The sequence below is a fragment of the Pristis pectinata genome, chromosome 25, assembly GCF_009764475.1.
Source record: "Pristis pectinata isolate sPriPec2 chromosome 25, sPriPec2.1.pri, whole genome shotgun sequence".
Taxonomy (NCBI): Eukaryota; Metazoa; Chordata; class Chondrichthyes; order Rhinopristiformes; family Pristidae; genus Pristis; species Pristis pectinata.
In genome coordinates, this window is record NC_067429.1 from 32,357,341 (window position 1) to 32,382,269 (window position 24,929).

At 45.6% G+C, this 24,929-nt stretch overlaps 1 protein-coding gene across 4 annotated transcripts in view; it reads right to left on the reverse strand.

The window, feature by feature from the left end:
* The window catches only part of LOC127582868 (KAT8 regulatory NSL complex subunit 1-like), a 148,827-nt gene that overhangs the window by 60,937 nt on the left and 62,961 nt on the right, over positions 1-24,929 (reverse strand). For all 4 annotated transcript variants that reach the window (XM_052038479.1, XM_052038476.1, XM_052038477.1 and 1 more), the window contains one exon: positions 18,130-18,271. In XM_052038479.1, the coding sequence (XP_051894439.1) occupies positions 18,130-18,271 (142 nt within the window). The remainder of the gene's footprint in view (positions 1-18,129; positions 18,272-24,929) is intronic.

Genomic DNA, 24,929 nt, shown 5'->3' on the forward strand with positions numbered 1-24,929 from the left:
AAAACGCGTCTCCGCCAGGCTGCAGGGACTATAGGGCGGGGCTGACCAGTCGCAACGTCGCAAAGTAGGGTCCGCTGACCTGGACCAACCAAGAAATCTCAGAGCTGCAGACCCGAGACTGCGGTTCTGTAGCTGGGCAGTTCGTCGTCGGCTTGCTGTGCGTCAGCTAGGGCCGTGTAGTCGACACCCAAGGATAGGTTGTGGATGGTTGGTCTGGAAAGTGCATCAGCAACGACATTATCCTTTCCGGAGACATGTTGGATGTCAGTTGTGAACTCGGAAATGTAGGATAAATGTCTCTGCTGACGAGCTGACCAGGGATCGGAGACTTTGGAGAAGGCAAAGGACAGAGGCTTATGATCGGTGAAAGCGGTGAAAGGCTTGCCTTCTAGAAAGTATCGGAAATGCCGGACCGCCAGATACAGCGCTAGAAGTTCCCGATCAAAAGCGCTGTACTTCAGTTCGGGCGGTCTAAGGTGCTTGCTGAAAAATGCCAAGGGTTGCCAGCGGCCTTCGAGTAGCTGTTCCAGTACCCCACCCACCGCGGTGTTGGACGCGTCTACCGTGAGGGCAGTCGGGACGTCAGTCCTGGGGTGTACCAGCATCGTGGCGTCTGCCAGGGCGTCTTTGGCCTTAACGAAAGCAGCCGCAGCCTCGTCAGTCCAGGTGATGTCCTTGCCCTTACCAGCCAGCAGCGAGAACAGAGGGCGCATGATACGGGCTGCTGCAGGGATGAAACGATGGTAAAAGTTGACCATCCCAAGGAATTCCTGTAGGCCTTTGACTGTGTCGGGGCGGGCAAAATGGCGGATAGTATCCACCTTGGCGGGTAGGGGTGTTGCCCCGTCGCTGGTGATTTTGTGGCCGAGGAAATCGATAGAGTCAAGTCCGAATCGGCACTTGGACCGGTTAATCGTGAGGCCGAAATCGCAGAGGCGGGAATACAGCTGGCGGAGGTGGGAAAGGTGTTCCTGGTGGTTACGGCTGGCGATCAGTATGTCATCCAAGTAAATGAACACGAAGTCCAGGTCTCGGCCTACCGCGTCCATCAGCCGCTGGAAGGTCTGCGCGGCGTTCTTAAGGCCGAACGGCATCCGAAGGAATTCGAACAGGCCGAATGGGGTGATAATCGCAGTTTTGGGGACGTCATCCGGATGGACCGGGATTTGGTGGTATCCCCTAACGAGGTCCACTTTGGAAAAGATGCGGGCCCCGTGTAAGTTCGCTGCGAAGTCCTGGATGTGAGGGATGGGATAGCGGTCCGGGGTGGTGGCGTCATTCAGCCTGCGGTAGTCGCCGCAGGGCCTCCACCCTCCGGTGGCTTTGGGGACCATATGCAGGGGGGAGGCCCAGGGGCTGTCTGACCTGCGAACAATCCCCAGCTCCTCCATGTGACGGAACTCTTCCTTTGCCAGGCGGAGCTTGTCTGGAGGTAATCGTCGTGCTCGGGCATGAAGGGGTGGCCCTGTGGTAATGATGTGGTGTCATACCCCGTGTGTGGGCCTAGAATTTGGCTAGGAGCTTGGCGAAATCGTCGCCAGAAAGGGAAATGGAGTCCAGGCGCGGGGCTGGTGGGCTGATTTCTCCCAGGGGATAGGTCCGGAGAGTGCTAGAGTGGACTAACCGCTTCCTTCGCAGGTCGACTAACAGGTTGTGGGCCCGAAGGAAATCGGCTCCTAGGAGTGGTCGGGCGACGGTGGCAAGGGTAAAGGTCCAGGTAAAACGGCTGCCGCCAAAGTGTAATTGAAGCGTACGGGTGCCGAAAGACCGTATCGTTGTACCGTTGGCGGCATTGAGTAGAGGACCTGGTGGCCTGTCACGAGTGTCGCGGCCTGTCGGGGGCAAAATACTGACCTCCGCTCCAGTATCAACGAGGAAACGCCATCCAGATTTCTTGTCCTGAACGAAGAGGAGGCTCTGTCGGCGGCCAGCCGCCGTAGCCATCAGTGGCGGCTGGCCCTGGTGTTTCCCTGAAACTTGCAGGGTGGGCGGCATCGACGGGCCTCCGCACCCCACCTCTGATGGTAGAAGCACAGCTGGTCACCCGTGTCGTCGTCTGCGTTCCTGGGGCGTGGCTGCTCGGTTGCTGGGGCCGGGCGAGGCGGGCGTTGGGCTCGCGGCCTGGTGATTTGACTGACGGACGAACCGCTCTCGCGCTTGGCCCTCCACAGGACATCTGCCCGGGCGGCCACCTCACGGGGGTTGCTAAAGTCGGCGTCAGCTAACAACAAGTGGATGTCATCGGGGAGCTGTTCGAGGAAGGCCTGTTCGAACATCAGGCATGGCTTGTGTCCCTCGGCCAATGCCAGCATCTCATTCATTAGGGCGGATGGGGATCTGTCCCCCAGGCCATCCAGATGAAGCAGGCGGGCGGCGCGCTCATGACGGGAGAGGCCGAAGGTCCGGATCAAAAGGTCTTTGAAAGCCGGGTACTTATCTTCCTCCGGAGGCGACTGGATGAAGTCTCCAACCTGGGCGGCTGTCTCCTGGTCCAGAGAGCTAACCACATGGTAGTACTTCGTGGAGTCGGAGGTGATCTGCCGAAGGTGGAATTGCGCTTCGGCCTGGTCAAACCAGACGCTGGGCCGAAGTGGCCAAAAGGTGGGCAGCTTGAGGGCCACTGCGTTGGCTGCTGCGCTGTCGTCCATTTCGCGGGTCCAAAAGCCGTTTGGACCGTCGGGGTCACCAATGTAGCGGTTGCTACCGCGGAATAAAACAAGACTCTACTCGGAGGACTGCCAAACAGAACTGGTTTATTTTCCCACCTTGCGCGGGCCCTTTAAGGGAGAATGTTCCCGCCCAAAACAACCGGCAATGACGTAAGTCCTACGTCATCAGGACTTTCCCGCGCGCGGGTTCTCCCCGTCACTCGGAAAGACGAGGCCCGCCGCCATCTTGGGCCTCGTCGCTCCGACGCCGCGCGACCCGACTGCCGAGCAGGTTCGCCCGACTAGACGGTGAGTCGCCACAATACCTTATCTTAGAGAGTATCTAAAAAAATATTTAACAGTTGGAAGAAAGGGAGAAAATAATTGACAACAAAGACTGGTATTGAGATGATACATTTCACAACCTCTATGTCACAAAGAACTCGTAAAATACTTTATCACAAGTGTAGTCACTTTGGTAATGCAGGGAAGTTGCAAAACAAAAACTCAACTCTGGGCCAAGATGGTATATCCCATACCAAGGAAACTAAGAAACAGACACTGGCTGTATACAGTCATGTATATTTAAAAGCTCCCTACAGAAGACATGAAGAATGAGGACTGGCAGACAGCTGATGTCATCACTGGGGAGATGCAATAAAACCTGGCCGCTGCAGAATAGTCTGCTTAATGTCCACAACAGTGATGATAGTGGTATAGATATTTCAAGAAATAACAACAGACCAGCCACAGAGAGAAATTATGTCAGCAAAACTTCTCAAACATCGAGTCACACAATGGTACAAGATAACTCACAGTTGTAAGTAAATATTGTACCCCTGAATCTTCAGAAATAGTTTTGACCGATTCAAAAGGTTGAGGAATGTGGAACTGAAGGAAAATTAGAAAAAAGATATGAGAAGCAAGGTTCTTGGAGGAAGGCAGGAAGCTATATTACACATGATTCAACACCTGGGACCACTTACTGACTAACCTCTGGAATTGTCTACCTTTGAAGGTCATAGAGGTTAGGTCAATGAAGGTATTTAAAGAAACAGCTAAATTTCTGAAAGATCACAAATTGAAAGCTATTAGGAACTGGAACAGAAGAGAGGAGTTTTTAGTTTTATTTACAGTGTGGTAACAGGCCCTTCCAGCCCAACGAGTCTGCGCCGCCCATTTTAAACCCAAATTAACCTACCCGTACGTCTTTTTAGAATGTGGGAGGAAACCGGAGCACCCGAAGGAAACCTACGCAGACACGGGAGAACGTACAAACTCCTTACAGACAGCGACGGGAATCGAACCCCGATCGCTGGCGCTGTAATAGCGTCGCGGCTAACCGCTAAGCTACCGTGAGGTTAGCCTGGGGCAGATCAGCCACAATGACACTGAATGGCAGGGCCGAATGCCTACTCCTACTTTGTGTATTGGACCAGGAACAGGTTAAAAGCAAACTGGAGGCTGCCCATAACATAAAAGGTCATTGAAAGAATGTGCCATAATAAATGAGATTATAAAGTAAATGGTTTAGTGACAAATGCACTTTGGCAGGGAAAACAGAATCATCATCTACATCTTGAAAAATCAGGATACGAGAAAGGTAGAAATGTGAAGGGATCTACAGATACCAGCCAATAAATCATTCATTATGTGTGGCACTGCAGGCAAAGTGCAAATATTGAAATGAAACTCATTTCTTGGTATCTTGAATTCAACTTCACAACTCAAGTCCTTGGTTTGTCTGACCTTGCAGAACAGGGTAGGATTCTGGTGTCAGCACCACGAAAAGGAAAGAGACAAAAAAAGGCACAATTAAAGATTTACCAGGATGGCAGTTCAACTCAGATTTTAACTCTCAGGGAGGGAGAATTAACCCAAGAACATGAGAATTGGGAATAACATACCGATAAGAATTGAGAATTGATCTGACAGAAAACATGCATTGTGAATAAACAGATTGTTCTCAGGTTAGCATGCTGTGTTTCACTGGGTACCACAGGAATCTGTGCTTGGGTTCCATTCATACTAATTATCAATGATTTGGCTGAGTGGACCAGGTGTCCCGTTTCCAAGGTTGCTTATAATACAAAACTAGATGGCATTCTGAGTATTGAGGTGGATATGGAGGCCTCAAAGGGATTTGGACAAGCTGAGCAAGTGGTTGAGAACATGGCAAATTAAATATAATATGGAAAAATGCAAGATCAGAATGGCAGAGAAAGCTTAATGAGCCTACAACTCCTAATATTTCTTATGTACAGCTGAGAAACTGTCCATTTAGCCACAACAATCATTAAGCAATCACTTTACACTAATCCTATTTTATTTTCCCCATATGTTCTTAACAGCCTCCTGGGCTTCTCAACCAGGAAAACATCCTCCCAGCATCCAGCCAGTCAAGTACCGAGTTTTCTAAGTTTCAGTGAGATTACCTCTCATTCTTATAAACTTTGTACAATAAAGTCTTAGTCTACTTGATCTCTCCTAAGAGACTGTAACTGTGCTGCTGGAGAAATGCTGCTGGTACACCACTGGAGATGAGACATATTCTGGACAGTGGAGGGCCGCCAATTGAACAGAATGCTTTGTCCTGATTAATACTGTTCCTTGCATGCTGCTGGAGCTGCATTCATCCAGCCAAATCAAGTATTCCATTAGCTTGGATTCTCTGTTGAAAATAATCATGGCCTGGAAGTCCTTGTCATCTATCAACCCATGCCCAAGTGTTGCTCAGGCCAATTTTGTTGCAATTTGGGAGTAGGACATAAGTAACTTCCAGCTGCCAGTTTTTAAAAAAAGTTACATAGAATGAATTGCACTGACTTGGTGATCATCATACTAATCCCACTTGCAAAAAAAAAAATTTCATATCTCTCCATGCCTTTTAATTCTAGATGCCTCTTCAATGTTATGGTTCTTGCCTCCACTGTCTCCTCTGGCAGCTCATTCCAGATTTAGCTATGTTTTGTGTGAAAAATTTATCCCTTAGATCCTCTTTAAACCTCTGCCTTCTCACGTTACACCCATACCCTCTAGTTGCAGACACAACTGACATGGGAAACAGACACTGGCCATCGACGTTATGCCTCTCATAAATTTATATATAGGAAGTCCCTGGGTTACGAATGCCCGACTTACGAACTGACCTCTGTAAAGCCTATTATTTAAAAAAAGAGTTACACACAATGGTCCGTACTAATGAACGGGCAGACTTCTTTGCGCGAGGCGGACTACTTTGCGCGACGCTTAAAACATTGTGTGTTTTAAGCGGTTCGTTGGTCCGAGGGAGAACAATGCCACGCTGTAATCATGACTTCAAAATATATACTATATACTAAGATAAACATTTGGCTAATTGATGCTAGATGTGAATTGTACGTAACTGTTCCGACTTACATACAAATTCGACTTACGAACAGACTCAAAAAACAGAACTTGTTCGTAATCTGGGAACTTCCTGTAATTCGATCAGGTGGTCCCCCAGCCTCTAATGCTCCAGAGAGGACATTCCATGGTTGTCCAAGCTCTCCCTATTAGTAATACTCTAATCCAGGCAGCATCCTGTTGAACCTCTTCTGTACCCCCTCTGAAACCTCCAAATCCTTCCTGTAATGAGGCAACCACAACTACACACAATACTCCAAATGCAGCCTAACCAGAGTTTTATACAGCTGCAACAGGACTTGCCAACCTTTATGCTCAATGCCACGACTGATGAAGGCAAGTATGACATATGCCTTCTTTACCACCCTATCTACTTGTGTTGCCACTTTCAGGGAGCTATACACTTGCACCCCAAGATTCATCTGTACATCAGTGCTCCCAAGGCCCCGCTATTTACTCTATATACTTCCCAAAGAGCAATACCTGACACCTGTCCAGATGAACCTCCATCTGCCATTTCGTGGCCCAAATTTCCAACTGGTCAATGTCCTGCTGTATCTTTTGACAACCTTCCTTACTATCCAGAACACCAGCAATATGTGTGTTATCAGTCACCTATATTTTTGTACAAATCATTTATATCTATCTCAGGGGTCCCAGCCCTAATCCATGTGGAACACTGCTGGTCAGAATATCACCCTTCCACCATTACCCTCTGCAGCCAAGCCAATTTTGAATCCAATCTAAGTCAACAAGGATCCCATGTGCTTTGATCTTCTGGATCAGCCTACCATGAGGGATGTTATTGAATGTTTTACTATAGTCCATGTACACAACATCCACAACCCTATCCTCATCAATCATCCTTGTCACCTCCTCGAAAAACACAATCAGGTTTGTAAGACATGCCTCCCTCGCACATAGCCATACTATGAGGGAATTAAGTCTATGCTTTTCTAGATGTGGGTAGATGCTATCCCTAAGAATCTTCTCCAATAATTTATCTTCCACTGATGCAAGACTCACCAGTCTATACTTTGCTGGATTATCTCTATTGCCCTTCTTAAACAAAGGAACAACACTGGCTATTCTCCAGTCCTTTAGAACCTCACCTATGGCTTAAGAGGATATAAAGATCTCTGCAATGGCCCCATCAATCTCCTCACTCAATAACTTGGGATAGATCCAATCAGGCTCTTGGAACTTATCCACCTTAATGTTCTTCAAGAGACCCACCCCTCCTCTCTGAAATCAAAATGCACAATATCAGCAGAGCGCCCCTGACCTCACAATCCTCCAGGTCCTTCTCCTTGGGGAACACTGATATAAAGTACTCATTCAGTACCTCACCCACTTCCTCTGGCTCCAGGAATAAATCCCCTTTGTCCTCGAGTAGTCCTATTCTCTCCCTAGTTACCCTCTTGTTTTTAGTGCATGTATTCCTATACTTATCTATCTATCTGCATACTTGCTCTCCAATTTCCACTGACTACTTGGGGGGGGGGGGGGGGGGGGGGGGGGGTGGTTTATAGTATAATCTCAGCAAAATGATCACCACTGCTTATTTAAATTCTAGCCATATGGCCTTGCTGGATGCTCCTCCCAAGATATCCTCCAAGTGCTGCTGTGATATTCACCTCAGTCATAATGCACCTCCACTTCCTTTCTGACCTCCACCTTTGTCATACCAGAAGCAGAAATACTCCAGAACATTGAGCTGCCAGTCCTGCCCATCCTTCAACCACATTTCCATAACAGCTATAATATCATAATCCCATGTGCCAATCCATACTCTTGAATTCATCTCTTATATGCAAAGCTTCTTGATTAAAGTAAATGCCGTTTAGCCCATCAGACTTTGCACGCTCCCTGTCCTGCCTTCTGGACTTATTTATATATATATATATATATGTATTTGTGTCAGCTTTCCCACCACCCGTCCCCCCACACTAAACCCTTCTGAGCAGCGCTAGCAAACCTCCCAGCAAGTAAATTAGTCCTCATCCACTTCAGATGTAACCTGGCCGTTCTGTACAGGTCAACTCTGCCTCAGGAGGGCCCCCAATGATCCAAGTAGCTGAAGCCCTCCTGCTCACACCAACTCCTCAGCCTTGCATTTATTTCCCCTATTCTCACTAGCACATGACACAGGAGCAATCTGAGATTACAACCACAGAAACACCCGCCTGTTCCTGACTATCAAGTCCCCTATCACTATTGCCCACATTTGACCGGCGCTGCTGTACAAAAGAGGCAGTCATGGAGCCAACCACACCACCCCACCCCCAACTCACAAACAATATCCGAAACTGTTATGAGAGAGGGGAATAGCCACAGAGAACTCCTGCATTATCTGCCTGCCCCTCCTGGCTGTCACCCACCTACCATTCATCTGAACCTTTGGTGTGACCACCTCCCTGAAGCTGCTACCTATAACCCTCTCTGCCTTCCGTATGCTCCTTAGTGAGTCCAACTGCTGCTCCAACTAATCCATGTAATCTGAGAGGAGCTGCAGCTGGACTCATTTCCTGCAAATGTAGTCATCAGTAACATTTGATTTCCCCCTGATCTCCTACATGTCACAGGAGGAGCATATCACTCCACTGACAGCCATTTCTAACTCTGAAGGTAGCAATGGCTTAAGAAGAAAAATGAAAGGCCTTAACCTTCACTTATCACAGCTTGTCACCACTCAGCCTCCTTGCTAAAGCCTCTGCATTTAGATGCCAAGAGGAGCACCCCAATAATGACTGCCCCAGCTACAGCTTAATTCAAGTGTTCATCTGGACACTTGATTTTTTTTTTGCTTTTTTTTATTTACGGCATGGTAACAGGCCCTTTCGGCCCAGGTCTATATGGATTTTAGTAAGGCATTTGACAAGGTTCCACATGGTAGGCTTCTTCAGAAGGTCAGAGGGCATAGTATCCAGGGAAGCTTGGCCGAGTGGATTCAGAATTGGCTTGCCTGCAGAAAGCAGAGGGTTGTGGCGGAGGGAGTACATTCAGATTGGAGGGCTGTGACTAGCGGTGTCCCACAGGGATCGGTTCTGGGACCTCTACTTTTCGTGATTTTTATCAATGACTTGGATGAGGGGGTAGAAGGGTGGGTTGGCAAGTTTGCAGATGACACAAAGGTAGGTGGTATTGTGAGTAGTGTGGAGGACTGTCGAAGATTGCAGAGGGACATTGATAGGATGCAGAGCTGGGCTGAGAAGTGGCAGATGGAGTTCAATCCGGAGAAGTGTGAGGTGGTACACTTTGGAAGGACAAACTCCAAGGCGGAGTACAAGGTTAATGGCAGGATTCTGGGGAGTGTGGAGAGCAGAGGGATCTGGGGGCTTATATCCACAGATCCCTGAAAGTTGCCTCACAGGTGGATAGGGTAGTTAATAAGGCTTATGGGATGTTAGCATTCAGAAGTCGTGGGATCGAGTTTAAGAGCCGTGAGGTAATGATGCATCTCTACAAAACTTTGCTTAGACCACACTTGGAGTACTGTGCCCAGTTCTGGTCACCTCATTATAGGAAGGATGTGGAAGTGTTGGAAAGGGTGCGGAGGAGATTTACCAGGATGCTGCCTGATTTACAGAGTATGCATTCTGAGGACAGAATGAGGGAGCTAGGGGTTTACTCTTTGGAGAGGAGGATGAGAGGAGACAATGATAGAGATATACAAAATATTAAGAGGAATAGATAGAGCAGACAGCCAGTGCCTCTTTCCCAGGGCACCAATGCTCAATACGAGAGGGCATGGCTTTAAAGTAATGGATGGGAAGTTCAAGATATCAGAGGGAGGTATTTTTACCCAGAGTGTGGTTGGGGCATGGAATGCGCTGCCTGGGGTGGTGGTGGAGGCAGGTACATTGGTCAAATTCAAGAGATTGCTAGATAAGCATATGGAGGAATTTAAAATAGAGGGATATGTGGGAGGAAGGGGTTAGATCATCCTAGGCAAGGTTTAAACTTCGGCACAACATTGTGGGCTGAAGGACCTGTATTGTACTGTACTGTTCTATGATTTTATGATTAAATGCTGTCAGCAACCCAGCTTCCACCAATATCCTGCAGTGCATTCCAACTACTTTCCACTCTCTGGGTGAAAATAAGCTCCTTAGATCTGCTCTGAATCTCTTCCCCCTTGCCCCAAATTTCTGTTCTCCAGTTTTATCCATCTCTGACATGGGGAAGAGTTTCATGGAGTCCACCATATCTATACTCAATTTTACATACCTCAATCATGTCCCCTCAACCTCCTCTGCTCCACGAAGAACAGACTTAGCGTCTCCAGCCTCTCCTCATAACTGAGCTGCTCCATCCCAGGCAACATCCTGGTGAACCTCCTCTACACCCCCTCCAGTTCAATCACATCTTTCCTATACCTTTGTGACCAGATCTGCACACATTACTGACCAAGGTTCTATGAAGTTGAAGCATAACCTTTCTACTTCTGTATTCAATGCCTCAACTAATGAAGGCCAGTATCCTGTATGCAACAACCAATCTGCCTGGAGGAACTCAGCAGGTCATGCAGCACCTGTGGGAGGAAAGGAATTGTCGATGTTTCGGGTCAAAACCTTGCATCAGGACAGAGAGTGGAGAGGCGAGATGGCCAGTATAAAGAGAAGGGGAGGGGCGAGAAAGAATTCCGAGGTGATCAGTGAGAGAGGGTCTCACAAAACTCCAGGAGAGAGGAGGCGGTATCTTGTTTGCCTTCCTACCCAATTGTCTACCTTCAGTGCCACCTTCAGGACGTACTACAAGGTCTCCCTGTTCCTCAATGCTCCCAATGGGGTATGTCCCAGCCTCATTTGTAGCCCCAAAATGCATGCCTCCATTTGTCTGGAGTAAACTTCATCTGCCATTTTTCAGTCCACTTCACCAACACATGGATATCTCTCTGCAGCCTAAGACCATCTTCTACGCTATCAACTCTGCTAATCTTCCTGTCATCCACGAATTTATTGATCATGCCTCCCACATCCAAGTCATTAACATATATTACAAACAAGGGTCCAGCACCCATCCTTGAGATATCACCACCACTCACAGTCATCCAATCATAAAATCAATCCTCTATCATCATCGTGTCTCCCACTGCCAAGCCAATTTTTGATCCAGTTTGCTAACTTGTCCTGGATCCACTGGGCTCTAAGCTTTTGAATCAGTTTCCCATGTGCAATCTTGTCAAAGGCTTTACTAAAGTCCATGTAAATCACTTCTACTGCCCTGCCCTCATCATTACACTTCGTCAACTCTTCAGAGAATTCAATCAAATTGGTTTGGTCAGACAGGATCTACCCTTGACAAAAACATGTTGGCCTTCTGATCAGTCCCTGCCTTTCTAAGTGATCATTAATCCTCTACCTCAATTTTTTTTCCCAGTATCTTCCCTGCCACTGATGTCAAGTTCACAGGTCTACAATTACCAGGCTTTTCTCTGCTGGCTTTCTTGGAAAGGGGGACATTTGCTGTCCTCCAGTCATCTTGTCACTGAGTCATTATCACCCTGTAGATTAACACTATCCTCCTGACTACCAACTTTTTTTGTCACTTGGGAACTTTGTATACCTCCTACATTCACGCCCAAATTGTTAATGTATATAATGAATACTAAGGGTCTTACTGATCTCAATGGTACACCACTGGTCATAGGCTTCCAATCTCTAAAAACTATCCTCCATCACCCACTGCCCCCTATTACCCAGCCAATTTTGAATCAGATTTGCCAACTTGCACTGGATTCCATGAGCTTTGACTGTTTGGACCAGTCTCCCATGTGAGAACTTGTCAAAAGCCTTACTGAATCCACATCAACAGCATCAACCACACTACTCTCATCAGCCTTTGAGGTTTCACCTTGCAGAGTCAAGATTTGGAGCAGGAGCTTTGAAAAGAGGCGAGTCTCTGTATGTGTGCTTGTGAGTTTCACCTTGCAAGAGTCCAAAAGAGGCACGTTTACAAATTGTTAATAGTTGATTGGCTAATTAACAGCAGCAAATAAAAGGAAGGTAGGTATAAAGAGGAGTGGGCAAGGGTTAGAGTGGAGCACTTGAGGGTTTGGTTTAAGAGGCTTTGACAAAAGGAGGTGGAGGCTAAGGTATGTCTCCAGTAAGTTTCTTTCTTTCTTAGACTTTTTTCCCTTTAGTGCCAGGCTAGAATAGTTAGAATTGACTCCAGGTTCAGTGGTGTATTCATCTTGTGAGATGTGGGAGTTCTGGGAGACCTCCAATCTCCCTGATAACTGCATATGCACGAGGTGCATCCAGCTGCAGCTCCTTACAGACTGTGTTAGGGAACTGGAACTGCAGCTGGTTGACCTTCAGCTCATACAGAGGAATGAGGTGTTCATAGATAAGAGCTGGAGGGAGGCAATCACTCCTAAGCTGCATAAGGCAGGTAGCTGGGTGACTGTCAGGAGAAGGAAGGAGAATGGGCAAATAGTGCACAGTACCCCTGTGGCTGTTCCCCTCAATAAGAGGTATACTGCTTTGGATACTGTTGGGGGGGGGGGGGTGAAGGTGGGATGACCTACCTGCAGTGACCAAGTCTCTGGCACTGAGTCTGGTTGTGTGGTGCAGAAGGGAAGTTGGGGGAGAAGAGGGCAGTAGTGATAGGGGATTCCATAGTAAGGGGGGCAGACAGGAGATTCTGTAGATGTTTCAAAAAAAAAAGACTCCTGAATGGTATGTTGCCTCCCAAGTGCCAAGAACAGGGAGGTTTCAGATGGGGCCCACAACATTTTGAAGGGGGAGGGTGACCAGCCAGAAGTCATGGTACATATTGGTACCAAAGATGGAATATAGGGAGCTGGGTAGGAAGCTAAAAAGTAGGACCTCAAGGGTAGTATCCTCTGGATTGCTGCCTGTGCTGTGTGCCAGTGAGGGTAAGAATAGGTTGATTTGGCAGATGAATGTGCAGCTGAGGAGTTAGGGCAGGTTTGCAGATTTGTGGATCATTGGGATCTCTTCTGGGGAAGGTACAACCTGTGCAAAAGGGACAGGTTACACCCGAACTGGAGGGGGATCAATATTCCTGTGGGCAGGTTTGCTAGAGCTGTGGGGAGGGCTTAAGCTCGTTTGGCAGCGGGATGGGAACCCAAGTGATGGTTCAGAGGTTGGTCCATTTTGTGCAGATGCAGTGTCGAAAGACACAGGAAGGATAGGCAGTTGAAAGGGCAAAATTGCAGTCAGCTGGATGGGCTGAAGTGTGTCTACTTTAATGCGAAGTATCAGGAACAAGGGTGATGAACTTAAAGCATAGGTAAGTACATGGAACTACAATGTTCTGGCCATTAGTGACTTGGCTGTCACAAGGGCAGGAATGGCTGCTGGATATTCCAAGGTTTAGCTGCTTCAAAAGCAACGGATGGAAGTAAGAGGTGGGGGAGTGTCTTTGCTGATCAGGGACAGTGTCACAGCTGTAGAAAGGGAGGATGTTCTGGAGGGACTGTCCACTGAGTCAGTGTGGGTTTAAGTCAGAAATAGGAAGGGAGTGATCACTATTGGGAGTATTCTACAGACACCCCCACCCCCCAGCAGCAGAGACAGAGGAGCAGATTGGGAGGCAGATTTGAGAAGTGCAAAAATAAATGTTGTCATGGGTGATTTCAACTTCCCTAATATTGATTGGTGTCTCCCTAATGTAAAGGGGGATGGATGGGACAGAGTTTGTTAGGAATGTCCAGGAAGAATTCCTGACACACTACGTGGACAGGCTGACTAGAGGAGGCCATTCTGGATCTGGTACTAGGCAATGAATCTGGTCAAGTGTCAGCTCTCTGGATGAACATTTTGGAGACAGTGCCCACAACTCCCTGACCTTTACCCTTGTCTTGGCAAAGGACAGGAGCAGACAATATGGGAAAGTATTTAATTGGGGGAAGGGGGATTATGATGCTATTTGGCAAGAACTTGGAAATGTAAATTGGGAACAGACTTCCTTGGCGGAACTGCACAGCAGAAATGTAGGTTGTTTAGGGAGTACTTGCATAGGCTTATCCCATTGAGGCAGGGTAACATGGTAGAGTGAAGGAGTCATGGTTGACAAGAGACAGAATATCTCTTAGAGGAAGAAAGTTTACCCAAGGTTTAGAAAGCAAGGTTCAGACAGGCCTTTGGAGAGTTACAAAGTAACCAGGAGGAAGCTTAAGAACAGACTTGAGAGAGATAGAAGAGGGCATGAGGAAAACCCCTAGGCATGCTAAATTTATGTGAAGAATAGGAAGATGACTAGAGTGAGGGTAGGACTGATCAGGGATAAAAGAGGAAACATGTGCCTAGAGTTGGAAGAGGAAGGGGAGATTCTTAATGAATACTTTGCTTCAGTATTTACCAGTGAGAGACCTTGACATTTGTGAGGATGGGGTACAACAGGCTGATACGCTAAGGCATATCAATGTGAGGAAAGAGGATTCGCTCAAACTTCTGGAAAAACATTAAGATAGAAGTCACCAGGGCTGGACAGGATATATCCAAGGTTATTATGGGAAGCTAGGGAAGAGATTGCTGTGCCTTTGGCTATGATCAGGAGTACAGATGACTGGAGGGAGGCAAATGTTGTTCCTTCTTTCAAGAAAGGGAGTAGGGATAATCCTGGGAATTACAAGCCAGTGAATCTTAGTTCAGTGGGGGCCAATTACTGAAGATTCTTGGACAAGATTTATGGGCATTTGGAGAAGCACAGGCTGATTAGGGACAGTCAGCATAGCTTTGAGGGGCAGGTCATGCCTCATGAGCTTTGAGGATGTGACAAAGCACATTGATGAAGGAAGAGCAGTGGATGTGGTGTACATGGATTTTAGTAAGGTGTTTGATAAGGTTCGTCATAGAAGGCTCATTCAGAAAGTCAGGAGGCATGGGATCCAGGGAAACTTGGCTGTGTGGATTCAGAATTGGCTCACCCACAGAAGACTGAGGGTGGTGTAGATGGAGTGTATTCTAACAAGTGGTGTTCTGCAGGGATCTGTTCTGGGACCCCTGCTCTGACTTTTTTTATATAAATGACTTGGATGAGGATGTGGAAGGGTGGGTTAGTAAGTTTGCAGATGATAAAGGTTGGTGTTGTGGATAGTGTAGAAGGTTGCTGTAGCTTACAACAGGACATTGATAGGATGCAGATCTAGGCTGGAGTTCAACCTGGAAAAATGTAAAGTGATACACTTTAGAAGATGAAATTTGAAGGCAAGGTTAATGGCAGGATTCTTAGCAGTGGAGGAACAGAGGGATCTTGGGGTACACATTCATAGATCCCTCAAGGTTGCTGTGCAGGTTGATGGGGTTAAGTCATGGTGTACTGGCCTTCATTAGTCAGGATTCAGTTTGAGCCATGAGGTAATGTTGCAGCTCTATAGAACTCTGGTTACTCCACACTTGGAGTATTGTTCAGTTCTGGTTACCTCATCAGGAAGGACGTGGAGGCTTTGGAGGGGGTGCAGAGGAGATTTACCAGGATGCTGCCTGAATTGGAGAGCATATCTTCTGAGGATAGGTTGAGTGAGCTAGGGCTTTTCTCTTTGGAGAGGAGGATGATGAGAGGTGACCTGATAGACTTGTATAAGATAAGAGGCATAGATCAAGTGGACAGTCAGAGACATTTACTCAGGGTGAACGTAGCTAACATGAGGGGGCATAATTGTAAGGTGATTAGAGGAAGAGGAGATGGATGTCAGAGGTAAGTTTTGTTTCCATACTGGTGGGAGCATGGAACAGTCAGCAGAGGTGGTGGAGGCAGATACATTAGGGACACTTGAGACTCTTAGGCACGTGAATGATAGAAAAATGGTGGGCTTTGTGGGAGGGAAGGGTTAGATTGATCTTGGAGCAGGGTAAAATGTCAGCACAACATCATTGACTGAAAGGCCTGTAATATTCTATGTTCTAATACACTTTGTTACTGCTACAAAAAAAATTGTCAAATTGGTCCTAGAGGAATGCCCCCAACATAGCCATCCACACTTGACTTTTTTGTTTGATCCATGGCTTTCTAATCCTGTCCCCAAATTTTTCTAGTAACTTCCCTATAATTGATGTTAGTTTCATAAGCCTGTAACCATCTGGATCATACCAGCTGCCCTTCATGTTTCACATCTGTTGTCTTCCAATCATCAGGCACCTCACCTGTGGGCAATGAAGATTTAAACATCTGTCATGGCCCCAGTAGTCTCCTCCCATTGCTGCCTGGGATACAATTCAAATGACCCTGGAACTTGCCCAAACTTCAGCCCACAAAGACAACTATATTTCCTTTACATAGTAAAAGTAAACACCCCTTAAACACAGCTGCATGAATTTTAAGAATAAAATGTGTTAATGCAATTTAAGCTTCTTCCCCTAGAAGAAAATATGGCCAACAACTTTGCAGAGAACTGCAAAATTAAATACTTATTTGCAATTTTCTTATCTGCAATTTAGCTGCTAATTTTATTTTAACTTTTTCCTGCATTTTGGTTAGGGCCTCAAACAAAGTTCAGACAGAAGATATTTTCTATTTGTTCACAAGATATGGGTGGCATTTATTGCCCATCCCTAATCATTCTGAAACAAGAACTGGGTAGATCAGGAGAGATGAAGGGAGGAGAAGTAGGTTACCTGAAATTGGAGAAATCAATGTTCATCCCATCAGGTTGCAACCCAGGCAGACTGAGGTGCTGTTCCTTTAGTTTGCATTTAGTGTCACCCTGGCAGTAGACGACAGATCGATGCAGGTATGGGGAGGGGAATTAAAATTGCTCGCAACTGGGAACTCTATGGCCATGGGAGAGACTAGCTACAGACCAGGTGACTGCTTTGCCAAGTGCCATCTGTGTATATCAAATGAAGTGGTCCCACAGATGGCCCCTGGGAATCATCAAGGTACATTTTTTCTCCATCTAAAAATTGTTCAACTACCCTTTGCTTTCTGTCATGGCCTTGCACCTTATTGTCTGCCTGCACTGCACTTACCCTGTAACTGTAACACTCTGTATTCTGTTATTAATGCACTGATGTGGTGAAATGCTCCATACAGATGGCATGCAAAAAAGTTTTTCACTATACCTCTGTATATGTGACAATGATAAACTAATTAGTAACCTTCTTTTCTATTTTTGTGCAGCACTGCATCAAATACCACCCCCAATAATCTACTGACTGAAAAATTGTTGCTGAAACCTTCACTGCTGCCACCTTCAAACCAGTGATCTAATTAAGCAACATTATTTTTAAAAACCATTTGGACCGTCAAAGTTTGATGCAACTTCTCTCCCTCTATTTTTATCATCACAAAATCAAAGTCCAGTAGCAGGACCATGTCTTTGCTGACCTAGTTGACCAGCACATCTTACTCCTCACTTTAAACCTATGCCCTCCAGTCTTCTACCCCTCTGCTGTGGGCAAACGTTTCTTACTATTTACCCAATCTATGCCTCTCAACCTGGTATACATCTTTAAAAATCCCTTCTTCAATGATGCTGGCAGCACCCTCTTCCATGGATTTAGCAAGTCAACTGTGCCCCATATGCATCTAAGTTAATACCTCTTGAGAGATCATCAGTCCCATCTTTTTACAACATACTTAGATACAAAACATCCTTGGGTACACCAATATTTGATTATGTTGCTTGGTTCTGAACATTGACCATTACCGTTTGCTTCCTTCTAATCTCCACATATTTAGTTTTCTAGGGAGCTCTAGATTTGGATATCCTTTTCCTTCACAGGAAAGTCTCCAATCTACAACACAACTACCACTACTTTAGGCTTCTCATTGCTGAAATACTGCCTTTTGTGTCAAGTTTTGATTCCAATCCAATTTGACAAGCTCTTTTCTTACTCTGAAATTGGCCCTAGTCCACTTTTTTGCCCTTTTCTATTACTACTCTAAACACGAATTATTAACTATTTCTCAAATATTTCATCACTGAGACATATGCCACATGAACCTTGAGCATTAAATCCAGTGCCTTTCTTCCAGAGCAAGGAAGTTTTACATACCATAAAACGCTTAATATTCAGATCTTTATACATATTTGTAGATCACTATGCAATAAGAATGGTGTCCAAAAAGCTCCACACACACACACAATTGGCTCCCATCAATTCCTCACTGCTGCACTGACCTTATTGGCACGGATTTGCCTGTAAATGTCTGTCTGTTGGCGGATGCGATACTCTAAATCTGATACATGAGCTTGCAGCCAGTTCCAGCGGCTCACAATAGCAGCCCGTTCGATTGCCCACCGCCATTCTGAGCACTGCCGCCTGCAAGTGAAAAACAAATGGTCATGTCCAACATCATATTAGAAACCAGCTAACAAGAACAGCCAAGTTTTGTACAGTACTTTTAATGCAGTAATACCCCCCAAGGTGCGTAACTAGGATGTTATTATAAAACTGATATTGAGCCACCTGATGAGATTTGAGGTAGGTGTCCAAAAGCTTGAAGAAAGAGGTATGCTTTAAGGAGCATCTCAAAAGAAGTAAAAGTATAGGGATTTATGCAAAGAATTTCAACAGATAGAGCCATTGCAATTAAATACAAAGCCACTAATCATAAAACAATTAAACTGAAGGGGACACGGGCCTTGGGTACAAAGTTGCAGATAAGTCAGTTACACGGAAGTGCAAAATAGATTGCAAAGGAAGATGGCAATATGGAGGGTTTTGAAATAAAACCATTTTAAATTCAGGTGGCACTTAACTGACAGTTGGATAAGATCAACAAGCAGAGCAGTGGGGGAATAGCATACAGTGTTTAGGACAACCTTAGATTTGAGGGTAGAACAAAGGCCAACCTCAACTGCATTACAATCCTTAACCCTGTGGCTTACAGGAATGGATCAGGCTTCAGCAGTTGCAATAAGGAATTCAGCAGATAAAATGAAGCAAGCGCAGTTGAGCGACTTTGAGAGTAACTGTTTCGGAGGTTGAAGTGCTCGGCTTGAGGTCTAAATGCAGAGGCTTTGATGAGCGAGACTTCAGTGAGGAGACTGAGGGGGTTTCAAGGCAAGATCTTTCCTTTTATTTTAATCCAGTAGTAACTTGTGGGGTAGAAATGGCAGTCAGCATAGTATCCTTCTCATGTGAAAAATGAGAGATCAGGGACAAGTCAAGTGTCCCTGGTGACTACATTTGCATCAAGTGTGTCCAGCTGCAACTCCTCTCAAGCCATATGGATTGGTTGGAGCAGCAATAGGCATTAGGCAGAAAGTTGAAAAGCAGGACTTCTAGGTTGTAATCTCAGGATTACTCCCTGTGGTAATGCACATTGGAAGAGGAAGATAAAGACAGCTGACTTTGTGGCTAAGGAGCTGGTGAAGGGTATTTGGGATCTCTTCAGGGGCAGGGATGACCTGCACAAGGAAAATGGATTGCACCTAAAGTAAAGGGGGCACCAACATCTTCGCTGGGAGGTTTGCTAGTGCTACTCAGGCAGGTTTAAACGAGTGAGGCAGGGGCTTGGGACCCAGAGTGACAGCACAGCAAGTGAAGAGTCAGAATCGTGTGTAAAATAGAACAGACAAGTCCAGTGGGCAGAGTAGAAACAGGAGGGGAAGCATGAGAGGGCAGGTAGGCTTAACTGCATTTACCTTAAGATGGATGAGGTGAGAGCATGGATCAGCACATGGGATTATGATATTGTTGCAATTACAGAAACATGGTTGAGGGAAGGGCAGGACTCGGATATAGAAGTTTCATGCATAACAGAGGGGTATAAAAGTGAAGGGTCTGTTGCACTGTTGATCAGGGAGACCATTAAAGCAGTACTCAGGGAGGATATCCTTGAGCAACCAGCCAATGAGGCCATATAGGTAGAATTTGGAAATAAAGGGATAATCACTTTGATAGGGTTATAACTACAGGCCTCCCAACAGTCAGTGGGAACTAGAAGAACAGAAATGTAAGCAAATCACAGTAGAATGAAAACAAGAGTGTTGTTATCATGTGGAATTTTAAGTTCCCCAACATTGACCGGGACTGCATTCATGCAACAGGCTTAGGTGGGTTGGAATTCATAAAATGCATTTGAGGGGCTTTTAAAGCATCATGTAGAGTGTTCAACTAGGGAAGGGGCTGTATCTGAACTTATCTTGGGGAATGAGGATGGGCAACTGGTGGAAGTATCTGTGGAGGAACCCTTTGGAAGCAGTGATTATAGTTCAGTCAGTTTCAAAGTAGTTCTGGAAAAAGGTACGTTGATCCTGGAGTTCAGATCTTAAATTGCGGGAGGACTAATTTCAAAGGCAAGCTGCTCAACTGTATAAGCCAGGACCTGGCAAAACTGCATTGGGAGTAGCCACTAGACAACTGATTAGTGGGAGACATTCAAAGGCATGATAGTAAGAGCTCAGAGTGACCATGTCCCTGCATGAGTAAGCAGCAAAAATAGCAAGATTAGAGAATCTCAGTTTAAAGGAAATTGAAGGTTTGATCAGAAATAAGGAAGTACATGTCAGGTATTGACACTTGGTTTCAAGAGAGTCCTTTGAGATTTATAGGGGATGTTGAGAAAGAACTTAAGTAGGAGGGCAAAAAGAGAACATGAAATGTTCTTGGCAAGCAGGATTAAGAAGAATCCCAAAACTTGTTAAACTCAGTAACTAAGGAAAGAATAGGGACCAAAAGGGATAATCCGTGTGTGGGGCCCGGGCATATGAGCTGGATCCCAAATGAATACTCTTCATCGATTATACACCAGGGAGAAGGCTGTGGAGAAGGGAGAGATAGGGATACACTGATATTCTGGAATGTGTCTGTCAGGAGGGAGGAAGTGTCAGGAGTTATTGGCAGCCATTAAGGTAGATAAATCCCCAACACTTGATGGGCTCTAACCCCGGATGCTACAGGAAGCAAGGATGAAGAGTGCTGGGACTCTTTTGTTGGCCATGGGTGAGGTACCAGAAAACTGGAGGATTGCTAATGTTGTTCCCTTATTCAAAAAGGCCAATGAGCCTTTCATCAATTACTGGAAAAAAATTCTGCGGGACATGATTGAAGGCAGGGTCTGATTAGGAAGAGTCAATGTGGTTTTGTGCAGGGGAAATCCTATCGCATAAATCTGAGGTTTTTTTTGAGGTAGTATCAAGAACATTGATGTGGTAGATGTAGCTTACATGGACTTCAGCTAGGCTTTTGACTAAGTTCAGCATGTTGGGCTGCTGCAGAAGGTTAGGGCACATGGGATCCAAGGTGCTGACAAACTGAATCCAAATTTGCCTTGGCAGAGGTTGTGTCAAAGGGGAGTTTTCTGCCTGGAAGTCTGTAATAAGTCGTGAACTGCATGGATTGGTGCTGGGACCATTGTTGTTAGCAATACATAAACGACTTGGTTGAGAATGTAGGTGGACTCAACATGGCCTGTTGAGGGGCAACTTCTTCCCCCAGTGAGTGGACAGTGTATGGAATGAGCTGCCAGAGGAAGTGGTTGAGGCAGGCACATTAACAACATTCAAGGTACTTGGACAGTTACATGGATAGGAAAGGATATGGGCCAAACAGGGGGTAAATGGAACGAGCTCATATGGGAATCTTGATTGGCATGGACCAGTTAGGCTGAAGGGCCTGTTTCTGTGCTATATGACTATGACTGACTAACAAGTTTGCTGATGACACAAAATTGGAGCAGCAGATAGCAAAGGTTGTGAACAGAGGACACAGATCAGTTGGAAAGTCGGGCAGAGCAATGGCAGATGGAATCTAATCGAGACAAGTGTGGGGTAATGCATTTTGGGATGTCAAATACCGACAGGACTGAGTAAATGGCAGGGTCCTCCAGAGTGATGATGTAGAGGGGTCTTGACATGCAAGTTCATAACTCCTTGAAAACAGCAGACACAGATGGATATAGTAGCAAAGGTAACACATGGTATGCTTGCCTTCATAGGTCAAGGCATTGAATGTAAGAATTGGGATCTCATGTTGCAGTAATACAAAACATTGGCCTGTACTTGGTATACTGTGTACAGTTCTGGTCACCACACTGCAAGAAAGGTGTGGTGGTGTCAGCAACAGTGCAGAAGAGATTCCCCAGGATGCTGTCTGGAATAGAAGGCTGAATTTATGAGGAGATTGGATAGGCTGGGTTTATTCCAACCTGATACTGAGGAATGGCATTATAGAGGCTTATAAAATTATGGGGAGCATAGATAAGGTAGCTAATCAGTCTTTTTCGTGGGATGGGGGATCTAAACTAGAGGATACAGGTTTAAGGTGAGAGGGGAGAAATTTACGACAAGTGAGGGGTAAGTTTTTCATAGGGTGCTGGTTATATGGAATAAGTTGCAAGAGGAAGTGGCAGAGGCAGACATAATTGAAATGTTTAAAAGACATCTGGACAGGTACTTGAGTAGGAAAGGAAAATGGACCACAGGCCTAATGCAGGCAAATGCATTTAGTGTCGATAGGCATCACAGTCTACATGGATGAGTTGGGCTGAAGGGCCCATTCTCTGCTGTAAAACTTTATGGCTAGATGGAAATTGGTGGTACAGTCATTGTTCAAGACTCAATTGGGAGTCAGAAAATAGACAGTTTGCTTAAATTTCACATGGAGTGGCATGAAATTAGTGGCTAGGAAATTATTTATGAGCACGAGACAATGCATTCAATCTTCACAATACTTGAGAAAATATACATTCTTGCAGCACTGGTCGCCAGAAAAATAGTGCGACAATTCAGATGTGGGGGAAGGGGAGAGAGCAGGGTGTTTAGAAATGTAGAATAAGATACAACTGAGAATCAGTACAAATATGGCAACTAATGGCTTATGTTTAGATGACAAAACAGGGGCAGTATGTAATTGAGAAATGGGAGGGAGTCACATTTCCCTACGTAATAGGAGGCAGCCACTTAGCCCATCCTGTTCATGCCGACTAACAGATGCCCCAATAATTTTACCTATAACTATTTTCCCCATATTCCCTTTCTACCACTTATCTCTGTACATGAAGCAATTTACAGTAGCCAATTTACCTCCTACTCACAGGCCTTTGGGATGCAAGAGAAAATCCATGCATTCCCAAGAACTCCACACTGACAGCACTGGAGGTCAGGATTGAACCTAGACTGCTGTCACAGCAAAGTAAAAGCTCTGCTTGCTGCGACACTATGCTGCCCTTGGGGAACACCAGAAAGTGAAGCCGCCATTGGCCATTCTGTGCTGACAACTGGACAGCTAAAAAATTTAAGCAGGTGAGTGCTTTCTCATCCAGCCGCATTATAACAGGGGTATAGGAGTGTTGTGCTATGTTCAAGACCATTGACAGGTCAACAAAGCTGAGGAGAGAGCATTTGCTATGGTCACAGAGACCACAATTACATCTATGATCAGAGGCAATATATATGCAAAATTCAGGAAGTAACCCACAGCTGGGTGGACTGCAACAAAAACTAACTTCAAATCCTAATCCAGGAGACACAACCACTTCATCAAATTATATTGCTCTTTCTCTAGATGGTATTTTAGATGGATAAACGATACATTTTAATGAGAAGTCTGAATTCTGATCTTGGGGGACAGTGTGGCAAGACATGTAAATGGCAGGAACAGTAGAGATAGATTATTGACAAACTTTTTAAGACTCCCAAACGCATTGCTCTTATTACTGGAGGACAGACAAGTTAGTGACTTGAACCTATGCTAATGAAGCAGTGATTCTGTACCAATTGCTGGCTTGGCCACATCTAGTGTTCCAAGTGTTGTTCTAATATCAGAAAGCTGTTCTGGGCATAGAGTGTGTCTGGTGTTAGGATGAAGTGATCAACAGTGTGTGAAGTACAACAACCACTTCCCCCTGTTTTTCTGTTTACCTAATACCACACATCAAACAGGTGTTCTGGAGTCATGGAGTATATTTAAAACAATAAAAATAATACAAGGCACTTCATATGAGTATCAGCAAACAAATTTGGCAGTGAGCCAAAAAGCTTAGCCATAAAGAGCATCAGGGCTTGGCAACCAAAGGAACAGCTGCCATTGTAGCATAAGTAAAACTGGAGATCCACAGCAATCAAGTTCCCACTTGGCATTTTATCCTCCCATATTACCATCAGCTCCCTCGCCCGCAACCCCCCCTCCCCCCCACCACCCCCCAATTCTACCACTCACCAAAATACCTGGGGCAATTTACTTTATCCAATTAACTGACCAATCTGCACATGTCTGACACATGATCAGAGGAACATACTATCTCCACACAGACAGCACTGCAAGTCAGGACTGAACCCAAATTACTGGAGCTGTTTGGCAGCAGCTCTACCAGCTGCACCACTGCTGTCCACATAAACATCATAACTGGATTTGAAAACCATGAGAATGTTTAAAAAATGAAGGTACTGCTTAGTTAAAATGTGCAGACTTAAGACAGCTACAGGAGGGAAATAGGCCAAGTTCTATACACTGGTTAGGCCACACTTGGAGTACTGTGTGCAGTTCTGGTCACCACACTATGGGAAGGATGCGATCAGCTAAAGAGTGCACAGAAGATTCACCAGGATGTTGCATGGATAGGAGAGCTTTAGTTATGGGGAGAGAGAGACTGGGCTTGTTTTCCCTCGAGCAAAGGACCTCAGATGACTGACTACACAAGATTGAGGCAAATTTTTTTCCTCATGGTATGGCAATAAAAAAAAGACACAGATTAAAGGTGAGGAGTTTTAAAGTGGATCTGAGGAGTAAGGTTTGTTTTTTTAAAAAAAAGTGGTTAATACTTGGAACACACTGCAGAAGAGAAAGTGCAATCAGATACAACTACTACGTTTCAGAGGCACTGAGAGAGACGCTTAAATAGACAAGGCATTGAAGGATACAGTCCTAGTACAGGCAAATGAAATTAGTGTAGACAGGCAGAAAGCTGGCATGGATGTGGTGGGCAGAAGGACAATTTCTGTGTCATATGACACAGTGAGTGGGCAAAGAACTA